Source organism: Spodoptera frugiperda, chromosome 18, assembly GCF_023101765.2.
Source record: "Spodoptera frugiperda isolate SF20-4 chromosome 18, AGI-APGP_CSIRO_Sfru_2.0, whole genome shotgun sequence".
In the NCBI taxonomy this organism is placed as follows: Eukaryota; Metazoa; Arthropoda; class Insecta; order Lepidoptera; family Noctuidae; genus Spodoptera; species Spodoptera frugiperda.
Window position 1 is genome coordinate 3,547,830 of NC_064229.1, and position 18,416 is coordinate 3,566,245.

Consider the following 18,416-nt stretch of genomic DNA (forward strand, 5'->3'; position numbering starts at 1 on the left):
GAACAATGAAGGCATCAGTGAAGTAGACATCAGGGTCAGAAAGCTATTTATATATTTCGGCCTCTTGTACTTGTTTTCTCATGTATGTATACGTATGTAGTATGATACGCAAAGTAAATTAGAAGGCGAACTTTGAATCAAATTCAAGCTCAGAGACTAGGATCTGAGTTTATATTGGTATTTCTACTTGGAGTAGTCAGTAGGAAATACCGGCCTTATCTAGCTTTAATAAAATGAGAACAAGTAACCATGCAATGTGTTAAAATAAACAATCATTACCAAGAATCTATTATTTTACTGCATTACCAACATGGAATACAAAAAAATAGTTTTTGTATTCCGTGACTGCCACCAACAAGTGATTCACAATTACATTATGCTATCTTCCGATATCGTATTTTACATTGATTTGATTCCAAGTACCAAATTTGGAAACTGGAAATCTCGTATCAAATATTTATTTATTCAATTACTGTGTAATGTACATACATTTCAAATATTAGAACCATAGGGTAACATCAACCGTAACTTAGGTTTTATTACAGTTGTAGATGTAAATATTAGTTATAAATAGAACTTGACATCAGCCATGGAAACCTCTCAGGTCAAAACCGTTTTAATTTAGGTATTTTAAAATCTAAATATTTATTTTCTTGGTCTCAATATTGGAGAAAATCTTAAAATACCATGTGTCAAGTTGTTTTTGGTAAAACAAACGTAACTGACATCTGACGTTTCCAATGTAAGTAAATATGTCAACAAAAAACATAAACATTGTTTACGAAGAATCTTTGCTCTGCGTAATAGTTACAATTTGGGCCTTGTAATTTCCATTATTATTATCCCAGGCCATTGATTGGTGGTTTTCCATGATATATATATTATGGTAAAACCAGCCAAGTTCTATAACTGGATATGCCAAACATACAATGTTAAACTTAAAGTTGAACCGAATCAAAATTCTTGATAAATTCCACCTTTCTATGTGGTAGTTTTATAGACAAATGTCTAGAGCATAAACGATTACCTTTTTCAGTATTAGTAAGTAATACTTACCAAGTCTACAAGGATACTTTTGTACAGTACCATAGTATTAAAGTATAGACATTTCTTATATTCTCGAAAGGCAAAGAATATCAACATAGCAGCATGTAGCCAGCAATATACAATGTGTATGGCATGGCCCCTCTTTAGGAAAACAAATGGTGCTGTAATGTCATATTGAATAAAAATCTCCAGAATAGAAAACATAATTCTTTGTTATCATGTGTTTTATCCTCACTCACACCTATGAAAATACACTTCAATGCATGAGTTTAGGACCAGTTCATAGATCTGTAGTTAAAATAATAAGTAATCGCATAATAGTAATGCTCTTTAGGAATTATGCATAATTGCCTAAAGTACTACTTGATCCGGGATGTAAGATACTGGCAAAAAATCATTTATCTACAGGTACGCATGGTACTGCGGCACCTTAGCTTTAATAATTTTCCTTCAGGAGTAAAATTATTTTGCTTTTATGAGTATCTTGTGGTATATTTGTCGGAACAGGAATATCATTGAAGGTAATCCATACCTATAAACCAACTAAGTATGGTTGGGGGACTTATAGTCAAACTCCATAGTTCAGACAATTAATGTGATTTACCTGTGAAGGCGAAGATCTGGACCACAGCAACATGAGTAATACTGGAAGTTCTACAGAGGATTCCTCGGAGTTGTTGATCTTAATGTTTTAAACCCAGTTCAGTTTGGGCTTCTACTCACTCACGCACCATACTTGATATGGACTTTTCTTGGATGTGGTGACAGGCTTAAGTAATAAATTGTTATATTAGGTGATATAGTTCTCCAATTTACATTCAGACTAACATTATATTTAAAAAATATACTATATATGTATATGTAACACTCCCTTTTATGTTCTGAAATTTGACCTTTATGTCTATACTAAGGGGTCTCATGTTATTAGGTTCTCATGGAACAATCTATATGATGTGTCTGACTGTATTATAAAGTACTATAATAGGTATGTTAAATACTTAAGCCGGCAGTAGCTATTGCTCCTAGGATCATTTAATATTTATGATCCAATAGGATTAATATTTACAATCCCATTTCCATTCCGTAAAGCCCTTGGTTCCTTGTTTATTTTAAAAAAGTTGGGAGGAATTAGATTATACTATAATCTAATTAGATTATAGTAGAGGGCAATTAAGCTTAACCTCTCGTTTGCGGGTATATGAGACAACAATAGAATACACATTGTGTCTTGCACTGATGTTAGCTTCACAACATATGACGGGTTAATCATTCAATAAGAATGACAGTGGCTTCTGTCCACATGCAACTTTAAGGGCGAATGGCTGGCCAAGGGAATAAGGATTCCCAATAAAATAGGCAGTGATAGCACTGGAGCATACTTACAGATCAGAGTGAGACTGTGGAAATGGTTTCCATATTGATCAACCTCAGTGCCATGCCACGGTGAGCAGTTTTGCAGGACTGCAGTTAGCTTTATGTTCTTCTGTGGCAACGAGAACTGATAATAAGTTCCAAACTGCTATTTCAATGGTCCACGGCTTACCTCTCGTGAAAGCTCTAGGATTGCAGTAGGAAGTATGTGACTGAAACTGAATGTGACTTAAACCAACGGCTAACCTCCCGTGAAAGCTCTTGTGGTTTGCTTCATAGTCAAGTGACCAACGGCTAACCTCACGTGAAAGCTCTTGTGGTCAGTTTCATTGTCAAGGAACCAGCGGCTGACCTCTCGTGAAAGCTCTTGTGGTTCATTCTATAGTCGAGTAACCAACGGCCGACCTCTCGTGAAGGCTCTAATGGTCCGATCTATAGTAAACGTGTAACCCATGACTCACCTCTCGTAGGAGCTCTTATGGTACGTTTCAAGTGTGTATATTAAATACACAATCAGTCTCATGGCTATTGCTTCTAAAAGCTAAGTATTGGAAAAGGCTTCTTTATTCGGTGTAGGTACCTACACGAAAAAACTTGCACAACTGATGACAATTAATGCGTCCTCTCGCCGGTCTCGCCCGTGGATTCGACTCCTGCACACGCTCCATCAACTTTTCTATCTGCTTACGGCTATTTTGTCCCATTTGAGTGGGAAAATCATTAAATTTTATAGAAAATTTCTCAGGTACGAAGTGACAGCTCGTGCACAAAATAGCACAATGATGTTGCCAGTGTGGTAAGAGATGACCACAGAGCATAAATATTTTTTATGAATGTGTTCATCTTTAAATATTGTGACAGCGTGCCCTAATAAGTGCGTACTACCTAGTATAATTAGCGAGGATGATGCTACCTATACAATATATCTGCATTTACAAATTTTAATATTGAATACATACTTTATGCTCCAAAAGTAATCAGCACTGTTTGTAGCAAAATTACCATGAACGTGCCAATCCTTCTAATACTATAAATGCTAAAGTTTGTATGTAATATAAAATAAATAATGTCACGCCTTTTATCCCCTAAGGGGTAGGCAGAGGTGCACATTACGTCGCGTAATACCGCTATACAATGTACACTCACTTTTCACCATTTGTGTTATAAGTCCCATGTATTAGGAGGTGAGCCTATTGCCATATGGCAATAGGAGTCTGGAAATCTGTCCAGTATATACTGGGCACATTTACGTGCTACGAGAAATTAAAAAAAAATGAAAAAAGCCCAGCATTACTTTGCCCGACCCGGGAATCGAACCCGAGCTTGCCCGGCAGTCGCACTTGCGACAACCCTACCAACGAGGCAGACGAGAGTTTGTATGTTTGTTTATTTGTTTTTTATCCCAAGAGACCAAGGTTGAAGCCACTGGCAAAAGCTAGTATTATAAATGCGAACCCAATTTTTTTTTAAACTGACATGGTCGCCAACACTAGAATTGGAACTTATCCGTAATCCGTTTTATCCGTGATCATGGCGCTTGCAACAGTGCCGAAATATCGAAAACTCGTTAAAATTGAAAAACATGGTAAATATCCCGTTTTAAGTTCCAATTCGAACGCATAAATGTTTGTATGTTTGTTAATTCTTCACGCAAAAACAGCTGATGGAAAACAGAGGTATATTATACAGACACTCTTTTTTTATTGTTAAATGGGCCGACGTTTGGCCGCTATTTCACCTGATGGTAAGTGATGATGCGGCCTACGATGGAGCACGTCTGCCCATAAGCAACCTTTTCACTCGGGCTTTGAAGACACCCAGGTTATACCCATCAGGAAACACAGACTCCGGCAAGGAGTTCCACTCCCTAGCAGTTCGCACAAGGAAGCTTGAAGCGAAGCGCTTCGTGCGAGTGGGTGGGATATCCACCATGAATCGGTGACGCCTCGCCGATTGTCTTGTGGTTCGATGATGGAAAGGACTAGGAGGAATCAAGTTGTGCAATTCCCCCGCACACTCTCCGAAATGTATCCGGTAAAAACCGCACTTTTTATGCGACAGGACCGCGAGCGAAGTCACTGACAGAAGCTAGTTAGATAACTTATGTCTATAGACCTAAGCTATTGTATCGTCGATTCGATTGTATCATGTTTACAAGAACAACGCATTCTGAGGGTAATCAAATAGACATTATAGTTCAAACTGCTAGACGCATCGTTGAGAAATAGGCGGTCATTCTAAATTTAAACCCAGTCGCATGGTCACTTCGCTCCGTGTCGTATGTGAACGCTACAGACAGCATAACGTACAATTTCAAATTTAAACTTCGAATGTGTTCTGTGATTATTTAAAATAAATTTATGAATAAATTAGTCACGTAGTTTATTTTTATTTTTAATAAGTGATTATTTAGTTTATTTTATTTTTGAAGGATTTTTTTTTAATAATAATGGAGAAATTAAAATGTTTGTTGTTTTGTGCGGTTGTAAGTTTGTGTTCATGTGATGCTTACAAGATCTTAGCTGTGTTCCCGGTGCCGAGTCCCAGCCATGGGATCCTCGGAGACAATATGATTAAACATCTTCTTAATGCTGGACATGAAGTAAGTAATACATAATAATATGATTTTCGTTCGATAAAATTAGTTTTTGTTTTAAATTCTTTCTTGTTAGGTATACGTAAATATATGTTTACCTAAATAAGAGATAAATAATTGAGAAACATTTGCAAGCCTATTTATCTACTCCAGGTATTGAATAAATAAATAAAAATCTATATAAATTTGATATTTCTAACAGTACAGTCACTTGTAGTACCTGTACAGTAAAGTACAAAGTAGAAGACACAACTTAATTTGACAAATTGACAATATAGCGTAAAACCCGACAAAAATAGTGTGATAGAATAAAATAATTAAACTTCTTTTTAAAGTCATTTTGCATACTTTATTATGTATTAAAAACAGCTTTTTACGAAGCTTAAATATAACATAAACAATAATAAGAACTATGACGGAAATGTTTACAACCTCAAAATTGATTTTTTTTTTTTGTTAACGCACTAATCTCTGGAACTACTGGTCTGATTTGAATCATTATGTTTGTGTTGGATAGTGCATCTATCGTGGAAGATTATAAAAGGAAGGTATAAAACATCACGCTATGACCTGTAGAAGTCGAGCAGATATTTCGAAACGTGTGAAACGCGTGTCGAACCAAATGTATGAACAAGAGTATGTTGTAGTCTATCATGTACACAAAAAAACTTTTTATAACATAGCATAGCTAGCATAACACAAGCTATGTAGCTTGCGAATTAATCGGTGTTCTATTAAATGCCTGTCCGCATAACGATATTAAATTCACAATTCACAATAAATCTTATGAAAGTATCCGCACAGGCGATAAAATTACACGCTTCTTGTGATTTCATACAAATTTGACGATACGCGGTGCGACAAAAGCATTCACGCAAATTTTATTTCTTCGTGCGGTTAGGTAGGTTAGGTATTTTTTATTTTTTTGATGGAGGAATATCTTGCAATGGCTTCTCCCGCCTTGGGCGAGCCGAGAGGGAGTGTCAGACTCTTACTGACTAAAATCCACCCCGGTCCTACTCCTGCTATTCGAGCCGGAACCCCGGTAACCCGCTAGGCAGTCCGCAGCTCCGGGATTTAAGTACCGTACAACTAGCAAATCTAGTTTTGTTTTCTAATTGACGACCAATAACATTGAATTATGATACCAGAATAAATATTATTTTTAGCACATTACACCTCAAGATTAAAGGTGAAACTTTTTGTAATTGTAAAAAACTATAGGTATTTAAAGTTCGTGCATGTATTTATAGGTTAATTTGTATCAACATATTATTATATATGTTGGTATCTACGTCATAGATATGTTTCTATGCTTTACAATTATTAAGAAAAACTTGATCACGTTCAGTAGTTTTGTCTCAATTCTAAACTTCTCAGATGCTGGATTACGGAAAAGTGTTAGTGTGTTTGATTATCTGATGCAAGCGGCTTTGCTCACGTAGATTACTGAGCAATAAAAGTAGCCATTTTAGAGATTAACAAGAACAAACAGACCGACCAACAGACAGTCAAACAAAACCTGTAAAAAATATATTATTTTGGTGTATGTACGAGTATCATTTACATGTAGTAAAAACCGCTAATTTCAATATTACAAACAAACACTTCAATTTTATTTATTAATCTAGATAAGAGTTACCCATATTATTCCCCTTCCCAGTCCCCGATTCCCAAATAACCCTTACATTTCTAACCCCCAAAAAGCCGGCAACTCACTTTTTACGCCTCTGGTATTTCGACTGTCCATGGACGCCGATGATTGCCTACCATTAGGTGATCCATCTGCTCGTTTACCGGCTTATACCATAAAAATATATATCTATACTTAGGTATATAAACATGTTGTGGTATGTCCATTGTGACTGTCCTTTGTTTAACACAACCTCATACTTTACTATTACGATACAAGTGAACTGCTATTAAAGCACATAGTAACTACGTTCCTACGGACAATAACAGGAATTATCTTTGAGCCTATTTATTTACAAACAAAATAATTCCACAGCTGATTGTGACCAGTAAATACATAAGTCATTATAGGCACATACCTTTAATAAATAATACTATCATTGTTTATGATTATTCTAAAAATGCAGAATATTATAATCATTGCAATTTGTACCTAATTACAATAACAAGAAAGATAATATAATAACATTAAACAAAAATATAATCGCCCTTTGCAAGTTGTTATAATAGCGAATTATTTTTTATTGGAAATGGGTCGACGTTTAACCACTATCTCGCCTGGTGGTAAGCAATGATACAGCCCTACTATGGAGCACGCATGTTCATTTATAAGCAACCATTCACTTACGTTTTCAAGACACCCAGATTATACCCGCTAGGAAATATAGATTCTGGCAAAGAATTCCACTCCTCATCTGTTTTAATAAACGAACTGGAGGCAAAACGCTTCATGCGTGTAGGTGGAATGTCCACCATAAATCGAGAGCATAAAACAATACTGCACTTGAAATAGCTCGATCAACGAAACTGTTTCCTATTCGAAATCTATTTATGAATTTCTCAGTGCAAAACAACTCTTTGCTCACTTAAAAGTCGACAGGATATTCAGTTATTAACTTTTGTCCGAGTGATTTAATTAAAAGCTAAAGATAAAGATATCTAAAGCTAAAGATATCAGGAGCACATAATGGATACACGGCTTAAAACATCGGGACAGGTGAAATTAAATATAACTTGTAAACAGTAACCTGTATGTAATCCAAGCTCTTAACTACTTCGGTGAAGACACAAAAAACATGCCACACGAACATTCCCTCGCGACGTGTAAAGAAATATGCATACTATTACATTTATGTGCCGGCTCGACCGGAGTGGTACTACGACCTTACAGAAAACCGAAATGAAACAACGCTTGCATTGTGTTTCCTTGTGTGAGTGACGTTACCGGAGGCCCGATTACCCTCTTCCCAATCTTCTCAATCCTCGATTCCCCATCAACCCTAACATTCCTAACCACTTATAACGCCTCTGATGTTTCGGGTGTCCATGGGCGGCGACGATTGCACTTAAGATGGGTTATACCATGAAAAAATACAATCTAAACATTCTCGCCAGTTACATTATGTTATGTAATATTCACATTAACTGCCAACTTCAATAATAGATTCTAATCCAAAATCTTTGGATCGATCTTAATTTTTGACAAAAACTAATGTCAAAAACCGATCATAATTTTAAGATTTTATATTGAGATCGGTTATTGAAGTTGGCACACGATGGCGCTCGCTTAATTGCTCACACACGCATTGCACACGACTCCGTGCTGTAACGTCGAAGAGATCTATTAATTAAATATGAATATTCAGCAAATTGTATCAATTTATTGATAACCCCGGTAGTACCTAGATACAATTGAGATAAGGTGTTACGTAATGTCGTGTTTCTAAGACAGTACTGAATGAATGGCCCATTGTTTATGATTATTCTAAAAATGCAGAATATTATAATCATTGCAATTTGTACCTAATTACAATAACAAGAAAGATAATATAATAACATTAAACAAAAATATAATCGCCCTTTGCAAGTTGTTATAATAGCGAATTATTTTTTATTGGAAATGGGTCGACGTTTAACCACTATCTCGCCTGGTGGTAAGCAATGATACAGCCCTACTATGGAGCACGCATGTTCATTTATAAGCAACCATTCACTTACGTTTTCAAGACACCCAGATTATACCCGCTAGGAAATATAGATTCTGGCAAAGAATTCCACTCCTCATCTGTTTTAATAAACGAACTGGAGGCAAAACGCTTCATGCGTGTAGGTGGAATGTCCACCATAAATCGAGAGCATAAAACAATACTGCACTTGAAATAGCTCGATCAACGAAACTGTTTCCTATTCGAAATCTATTTATGAATTTCTCAGTGCAAAACAAATCTTTGCTCACTTAAAAGTCGACAGGATATTCAGTTATTAACTTTTGTCCGAGTGATTTAATTAAAAGCTAAAGATAAAGATATCTAAAGCTAAAGATATCAGGAGCACATAATGGATACACGGCTTAAAACATCGGGACAGGTGAAATTAAATATAACTTGTAAACAGTAACCTGTATGTAATCCAAGCTCTTAACTACTTCGGTGAAGACACAAAAAACATGCCACACGAACATTCCCTCGCGACGTGTAAAGAAATATGCATACTATTACATTTATGTGCCGGCTCGACCGGAGTGGTACTACGAACTTACAGAAAACCGACATGAAACAACGCTTGCATTGTATTTCGTTGTGTGAGTGAAGTTACCGGAGGCCCGATTACCCCCTTCCCAATCTTCTCAATCCTCGATTCTCCAACAACCCTATCATTCCTAACCACTTATAACGCCTCTGATGTTTCGGGTGTCCATGGGCGGCGACGATTGCTTACCATTAGAACTTAAGATGGATTATACCACAAAAAAATACATACAATCTAAACATTTTCGCCAGTTACGTTATGTTACGTAACATTCCTATTAACTGCCAACTTCAATAACAGATCCTAATCCAAAATCTTTGGATCGATCTTAATTTTTGTCAAAAACTCTATGGAACTAATGTCAAAAACCGATCATAATTTTAAGATTGTATATTGAGATCGGTTATTGAAATTGGCACATGATGGCGCTCGCTCAATTGCTCACGGACGCATTGCACACGACTCTGTGCTGTAACGTCAAAGAGAATCTATTAATTAAATATGAATATTCAGCAAATTGTATCAATTTATTGATAACCCCGGTAGTACCTAGATACAATTGAGATAAGGTGTTATATAATGTCGTGTTTCTAAGACAGTACTGAATGAATGGCCCAATTATTGTTACTATCGATAACGTAAACACAACGACGCCTTTCTTATTCCATTTGGGTAAAGGTTCACCAGTTATGATAAGTATCAATGACAAGGGCACGGACCAACATTCTGTGGAGAACTAATAAGAATAAAAAAAAAGTTCTTGATATTATCGAAGCGAAATATCTGCGAGTATCTTCCCACGAAGTGGCTGGCTGATGCATGATCCGGTGCTGCGGACTACCTAACCTGGGATTACCAGAGCTCCGGCTCGAAAAGCAGGTGTAGGGACGGGGTGGTTTTTAGACAGTAAGAGTCTGACATTCCCACTCGCATCGTCCAAGGTGGGAGTAGCCATTGAATGATTCTTCTCCCTTTAAAAAAAAAATTGGCATAAACCTGAACCTTTCTAATTACGATGTCAATCTCTGAACCCTAAAATATTATAAATGATATTTATTTTTGCAAGTTGGTTATAAGATAACACTTTTACACGTCAATCTTTGAAATAACTAGATGAGGCCGACATTTTCTATCCGACTACTCTGAGAAGAAATGTATTATCGAGTATCCCTCATATGTAAAAGAGATCCATACTCCAACAGTGGACTGTCTCGGGCTATTGATCTATAATTTCATGTAACGTAATTTTACTTACAGGTAACCTACATAACGCCGTATGCAAGCAGACAGAAAAGTAATCCGAAATTACATATAGTGGATGTCACCGATCATCATAGCTTTTTTAATCGTAAGTATTTGAGGATGCATTTCTTTATGGATAGGTTTTATTAAAGCAATTTTAATTCTATTGGGAATATTCCTTCTTCAAATGATCGATTAATTAAAAGGTAAAAGGGTAGTGTAAGTTCGTATAGATACAAAGTAGTTATTAAAAATGTTTGATATAATTATGCTTTGGTTCAGTAATTGTCTTATTGTCTATCTTAAGTTTTAAGTTACTTTTTCTCTTTTTATTGTTTTTGCGTGTATTATGCCCCACATTGTTTTAGTTTTATTTGTTGATTTCTTTAGTTTCTTAATAATTTGCTATTTTTTGATGTTATTACCGTTTATAGCAGTTTGTCAGGATGGGTTCACTAGTTTTCATTGTGATAATCTTAAGTAGTCTTTTGTTTTTACACGTTATTTTGATGCCTTTTGTTAGCCAATGTTTTTGAGATTTGTTTTTAATTTAATTTTTTGTAAAGGTACACATCAGTTTAAGTTTTTATTAGTATGTTTTTAAAGTTTTAAGTAATTTTCATCGAAGGTTTTATTAGTTGTTATTATGTCCAGCCATTTTTGCTTTCTTTCTTGAGACTGACGCATGTTAGCGAAGAATGTACCAGAATTTTACAATCCACGTCGACGTGTAACGTTTCTGCATCGTGACGTTCATTTTTACGTTACGTTAACGTAAATTTGCACGTCACGTCAATGTAACGTGGCACGTTACATCATTCCACGTTGACGACGTCGTGACGTGGAGATGTGGACACCTAAAGCCTAAAGGGTGACATAATATACAAGTCACCACGATATCCTTTCATAAAGCCTATCCACCACTTACTGACTCAAATTATTTTCAACAGCGGACATCTTAGACCTCACAGAGATACTGGAAGGGACAGTGAACTTCAAGGACCACAACTTCGTGTTTTCTATGATGATGCACATTGCAGCAATGACGTTAGAACACAAGAATGTGCAGAAGCTGATGAGAGATCCCCAACAGAAGTTTGATGTGATCATTGGCGAGTACATGTTTACAGATCTGTATTCTACGTAAGTTGATTTTTTTTCTTTTTCTCAGCCATGGTCGACCTAATGCATGGCAAATGCTATAGTTGCTTACATGTAAAAATAAATAAACAACAGTTTTAATGAGCTCTATTCCACCAATCAAATGCTCACGTTTGATATCCATAATGGAGAAAGTTATGGAAATAATTAGATCATATTGTATGGTCAAGATTAATAATGTGTACCAGATATAAGATAGATCTTTCGTCAGGAAGGAGGTAATATATTCAATTACTAAAGACCCAAACATACAAATAACATATACCTTATGTTTTAAAAAGGAACTTCAATTTTCTTTACCGCCTCCCTTTTTTAAGTCAGGTAATATCCCTAAAATATCTAGCGAATCTCCTATTTTGAATAAACGGGAGAATAAATTTAAATAATTTGAAAAAAATATTTGTACATTTTACACATTTTTTTGGCCACGTTTATATTGCCTATTTCTGGTTACTACAGGTCTTTTTAATTTTTTTTAAAGCCAAGTCTCCTTGAAACCACTTTTAAAGTTATATTACTTAATGGATTCATTGATCTGTTCCATTTATCTATTCATGTGACGTTTGTTCTTAACTTGTATTCAAACGACGTATGATTACTAAGGTCAAATCCATTTATTTGCCTTGTCTTTTTTAATAAGTAGCTGTCAGTAGCAAGAACCATATTACTAGGTTTATTTCGATTTGAAATTTTATTTACGTAATTTGGAATTGAAACTAACACGGTCTAATTCTAAACACAAAAATTCCTAATATTAGTCACAAATTCAAATATCATTTTAAAGAGTAACGATAGAATTTCTTTTTGGTACCATTTTTTATACAAATTAACATTTTGAAACAGTAGTCGATATTTTAAAAGTGTTTTAATTAATATTTAAATTACATTTCAACTTTGATCTTTTTCAGATTCCCAGCAGTATTCCAATGCCCTTACATCTGGTTTTCAACAGTTGAACCACATTGGATGGTAATGAACCTGGTCCATAGTCCGATGAACCCAGCTTATAATGGAGACTATATGTATGCCAATATACCTCCATTCAACTTCATGCAAAGAGTCCAGGAACTGTGGCTTCAATTGACTGGACTTTATCATCATAACAAGTGAGTAACGAGTGCAACTGAGGTGGTATAATATGATAATGGTACCAATGAGAATCATCGTATATCATTGGTTCATCATGTATAAAACCCTGAAGCAAATGCAAAGAAGAGATGTCATAACTGAATTTCCCTTTAACATAATGCGTAGCATAAGCATATTACGGGGAGCACAAGACGTTACAAACAAATTGAATAGGTACTGCTTCTAATATAGGTTTCCTTTGTAATCCCTTTGAAAATGCTACAATAGATACTTACGTATCTATTTAGGCATTTTACTAGGCATCTATTAAGGCATAACTTTAATATTAAGCTTGCATCATACTACAAATCAGAATGACAAATCAAAAAAATCAGTTCCACGTCTACAAATCCACGAGTACAGTAATTAAGCAATACATTATGAATAAGCAATAATATAATCTACTAAAGCAATAACAATAAAATGACAATTAATATTTTTATCATTCATAATTTAATTTGTTTCATAATTTGGCAAGTCTGTCGTATGAATTCCAATAAGTTTGGATATATTTCACATTAAGGTTTATTGACAAGATAGTAGTAATAGTCTGAAGATAATAATAATTATGATATTCATTAATGACCTACGTGATAGATAAACAAAATCAAAACTGTTTTATCTCTTCTTCAGTAAAGGTTAATCACACTTAAAGGGCACCGCTCTAACAGCAATTAACTCGGTATTTAATGTTGAACTTTAAATCATATGTCGTATGATATATTTTATCACGTCAATACAAAAAATTAAGCTAAGCTTGCGCACGCTCCCAGCGTTCAAAATTCGAAACGACACCGTGCCGTGCCGGAGCCGTGCCATTAAAGTGTGATACAACCTTAAAGCTACTCTACTCCAGGACGTATATGTTGCCCCATAGAACTAATGAAGAATCACGCAAAATACTATACATTAAATAAACTCGAAGCTAGGACTGCGGACTACATAGTGGGTTTACCGGGGTTCCGCCACGAAAATCAGGAGCAGGAACGGGGTGGTTTTGCTCAATAACATTCTGACACTACAAATTTTGCCTTGCCTAAAGCGGGAGAGGACCTTGGATGATTTTCTCCCTTAAAAAAATGCTAGTCTATTGAGGGAAATATATCATAAGATGCTGCACAAGACTGCCCAAAGAGTCACCGTACTACTAACAATTAGTTTTGGATGATTTGATTTCCAATAAGCTGAAATATGATTCTCTACACATTAATATTTCTTCCTCGTTTCAGTGACTATTACCAACGAGAAGAAGCAGTGTACCTAAAACATGTAGTCCCTATCTTGAAAGAGCAGGGCAAACCAGTGCCTGATTATAATGTGTTGAAGTATAATGCATCACTACTGCTGGGCAACTCGCAAGTGGCGATTGGTAATGCAGTGCCAATGCCACCAAGCTACAAGCACATTGGAGGTTACCATATTGATGATGAAGTTAAGCCCTTACCAGAGGTGAGATTTTTTTAAATATAGTTATGCTATATGCCATTATGACCCTTGTGATGTAGCCAATACCAATCAAATTTGTATATCATCAATCAATATTTTCCAGGATTTGAAGAAGATTTTGGACAATGCCAAGAATGGCGTAATTTACTTCAGCATGGGCTCCAATTTGAAGAGCAAGGACTTACCAGATGATCTGAAGAAGGGTCTGTTGGAGGTGTTCGGGGGACTGAAGCAAACTGTCTTGTGGAAGTTTGAGGAGAATCTACCGAACCAGCCTAAGAATGTTCATATAGTGCAGTGGGCACCACAGCAGAGTTTATTAGGTAAGAATAGTCAACTTATAGAACAAACATGAAAGATCATAATAATGACTAATTTAGTACGTCTCACGAAAGTTATAATAAAAAAATTAAACATGAAAGAAGTAAGGTCCTTAATAACGACGAAGAAAAATCGTTAAATAATATTGTAAATTGCAAATCAAACATTATAATATAATGCAATGCAATAGACATACTTGTAGAAAACCAAAGTTCACCTGATATCAATTTGCTTATCAGAACAAGCTATTATTACTACCAATGGTAGCACTGGTACTAACAACAAACAAAGCCCTAGGTACACACAAGAGCATTACTCGTGCATTGTTGAAGAAGTAAATATTATCCATAATGAATACAAATTGAAACTAATTGACAAAGTACATGACATGCAACTCCAACGCAAATAACATGGTAGAGACGTCATTAGATGACAATTTTAAAACCATCAAAGAAATAGACAGGATGTTGGTAATCTTGCAACATAATTTAGTGTCGTTATTAAACCTTTTTGTGTATTAAAATTCTAAACAATGGTTTATTTTCGTACACATGTCACGTATGTAGCCATGATTAAAATTCTGTGGGATCTTGCCCTCATTAAAAATTACCATAGTTATATTTGTAATCGTATCATATGTCATTATAATCATGGGATCTACCTTCATGTACAGACCATGTGTAATAAATCATTCTTATTTGTATCATATATCATTTCAAGGGCACGGTATTTTTCCCTTTTAACAATAGTAACCTTAATGTGTTTAATTTGGATGTAGATAAGAAATTGAGAACAAAGGGTATTTATTCTATTTTGAGGATTTTATATTGTAATAAAAGAAATATTATCCAAAGCAAAGCAGTTGTTAATGGTCCCAAGTGAATTCGTATCAAGGAATAAGCTTTCGATGTTTATCCATGTTGTATTGGTATCAAAAATAAGCTTTTAATGTTATACCTATCTCTAAATTGTGCACTTTACTATTCGTATTAAGCAACATTAGATACTTTCCAGTAGTAGTAAAGTCTATTTTTGAGGGGGGAAACTTATCCAATGACTTCTCTCGCCAGGTCGAGGCGAGAGGGAGTGTCAGACTCTTACTGACTAAAAACCACCCCGTTCCTACTCCTGCTTGTCGAGCCGGAGCCTCGGTAAACCCGCTAGGTAGTCCACAGCTCTGACTAGACATCAGCCCTACTAGGCCCCATCTGTGGTAGTAGCACAATCTACAATTCTTACACAAGTTGATTATTTCCTCATTTTAATTATTTTTCTTCCAGCCCATCCCAATTTGAAGTTGTTCGTCACTCACGGTGGTCTCCTATCCCTCACCGAGGCAGTCCACTTCGGAGTTCCAGTCATTGCCATCCCAGTCTTCGCTGACCAGTTCCTCAATGCAAACCAAATCCAACATAAAAGAATTGGAGAAAAAGTTGACCTTTCCCACAACTTGCCCAAGGATCTGAAGGTCGCTTTGGATAAAGTTCTCGCTGATCTTCCCAGGTAAGTTAATTCGCGTAAAAAATCTATTCCAAAAAGCTAAGGACTTTTGAAGTTCTTTACGTATCATAAAATTCTCCCTCATGAATAACTTTTTAAAGAATAAAATGGAAAGAATATTTAATGCTGAACCGTGTAACAGTGAGACGACCGTGATTTCTTTAAAAAATATCTACTTTCATATTGGATATTAGCTAGTGTGTATTACTGTGTAATTTAATTCATGTATGAACAAGATATAATTAGATTATCAATAGTTTAAAAGTGGGGCTATAATTGCTCTTCATAAGTCGCTTTATAATTATTTAATGTTAATGCTGTTGGTCCTCCAAATATTAAATAAATAAATAAATAAAATAAATAAATATACTGTTTCAAAAAGATAATAAAATAGATTTCGATGGTTAAAAAGCTTTTCCATCGAATTAGCGTCGATATATTTTTGTAACTTCAATTCAATTGCAAGTAACATGCCCTTTATCTTTATAGGTATACTGCCAAAGTTAAGGAGATGTCTGTAGCATACCACGACAGTCCGATGAAGCCAAAAGAAGCATTGAACTTCTGGGTGGAGCACGTGGTGCGCACGCGCGGCGCCCCACACCTGCGCTCAGTGGCGCTACAAGTGCCGCTGTACCAACAAGCGTACCTAGATCTGCTAGCTGTGCTACTGGCAGCTGCTGTTGGTATATTACTGGTGGTTAGGAAGATTTTATGCTTCTTTAAACCTCAGAAGAATATAAAAGAGAAGAAGAATTAGAGAAGACTATATAAAATAGAGAATATTAATTTATTTTTATGGAATTGTATGTTGTTTGTATGCTAATGTCTAAGGACTCTGATGCCTGTAACATTCAGAGTGCTATTTCTATGATTATTTTCAAGCGAATATTATTATTAGGGGAAAATATTTATAGGTTAACTACTGACTCAGCGGTAAACTTACTTATAAAATAAAGAACTAACTGTGATTATTTCTGAAAATATAAAAACTTATGGATTTTTTGTATTCATACAATGAAATAAACTGTGTTATTTTTGTGTACCTACCTACAAAAAATGGCCAAAGAGCAACGCAATGGTTCAAATAAGAAGCACAGGTAATAATAGACATGTTTTTGTATCCTCGTCGTATTCTATTAGGCAGGTTTCCTTAAAAAACATCATAGACACTTCCTTATTTACTTGAAATACAAATGCTATTGACTTATCTTTTAAGTACTTTGTCCATAATAATATTGTATGTTAGTTTTAGTTCTTCAACCGCATGTGTTTATTAAAATAATACTTTAATGGCTTGTTAATAATAGCTATTATGACATTGTCACGATTGAAGGTCAAGTTAGTTGGAAAATATTAATAGTAATATATATATAATCTACTGAGCGATGCTACGGTCTACTATTAGATGAACCATTACCAACCTGCTTCTGTCGGCGATTGCCCAAAAAATCTATTGTTTGGCATTTATAGCCAAACCGTGTCGTTCAAAAGGTTAAAAATACTAAAGACTAACTAAAATAAATGGTTGTACTAGAATAGTCTTGTGAAATTGGACCGAAGCAAAAGATAAAAAACAATTTCAGAATGATGATGATGATGCAGATGTTGATAATGGCTATGTAGATGATAATGGTGATGATGAAATGTTGCCTTTAAATCCTGTATGTACAATATAGTGTAACGTAACCAAAAGTATAGCTACTAAACGGAGGGATGAAACTAGTAAAAAAATAATATTTGATTATTGATTTGACCACAAATGTTAGAAATGAAATGTAAAGCTATGTCCTAAATAACTATTGGTGTATGTATTTTTTGTAAATAAATTATATGAAATCTAATAAAAATACTTGTACGTTTAAAAACAAAGTAGTGTTTTTTTTTTGTTATAACAAACGCGAGATTCCTTGCTCAGCTACATTGTTATGGTTTACCAGGGCTCCGGCTCGACAAGCAGGAGTAGGAACGGGGTGGTTTTTAGTCAGTAACAGTTTTAGTTTAGTCTGACACTCCGTCTCGCCTTGCTCAGGACAGGAAAAGTCATTGGATGATTTTAACCCCTAAAAAAAAGCCACATTGTCATGCAGCCTGTAACTATTCGGCAAACTAGAAAAGTAATGTTTTCATTTATAGCTAAATCAAATAATATGAAAGATTTAGTATTGCAAGAGTATGCCAAACCCAAATACCTACATTGACTTTTTATATTCCATTCTATTCTACTAGCCTTTTTTTATAATTAATAGTCTTATAAAAAAAATGTGATTTTGACTTTGACCGCATTGGTTTCCCGAAATAACATTCCTAATATTTCATATACATTCTGTTTCTCGTTTGATTGAGTATTAAATTTTTTGTGCTAATTTAGCTTTAAGTATAT

General features: G+C 35.1%; 1 protein-coding gene across 1 annotated transcript; it reads left to right on the top strand.

Annotated features, from left to right (window-relative positions):
• The first annotated feature begins 4,696 nt into the window (after positions 1 to 4,696).
• Positions 4,697 to 17,901, top strand: LOC118277904 (UDP-glycosyltransferase UGT5-like). The gene is made up of 8 exons (XM_035596917.2): positions 4,697 to 5,020; positions 10,493 to 10,583; positions 11,428 to 11,620; positions 12,547 to 12,744; positions 13,996 to 14,215; positions 14,316 to 14,535; positions 15,814 to 16,036; positions 16,523 to 17,901. Exons 1-8 carry the CDS (start codon positions 4,868 to 4,870, stop codon positions 16,791 to 16,793), a joined length of 1,569 nt encoding a protein of 522 aa, XP_035452810.2. The 5' UTR covers positions 4,697 to 4,867; the 3' UTR covers positions 16,794 to 17,901.
• The last annotated feature ends 515 nt before the right edge of the window (positions 17,902 to 18,416 follow it).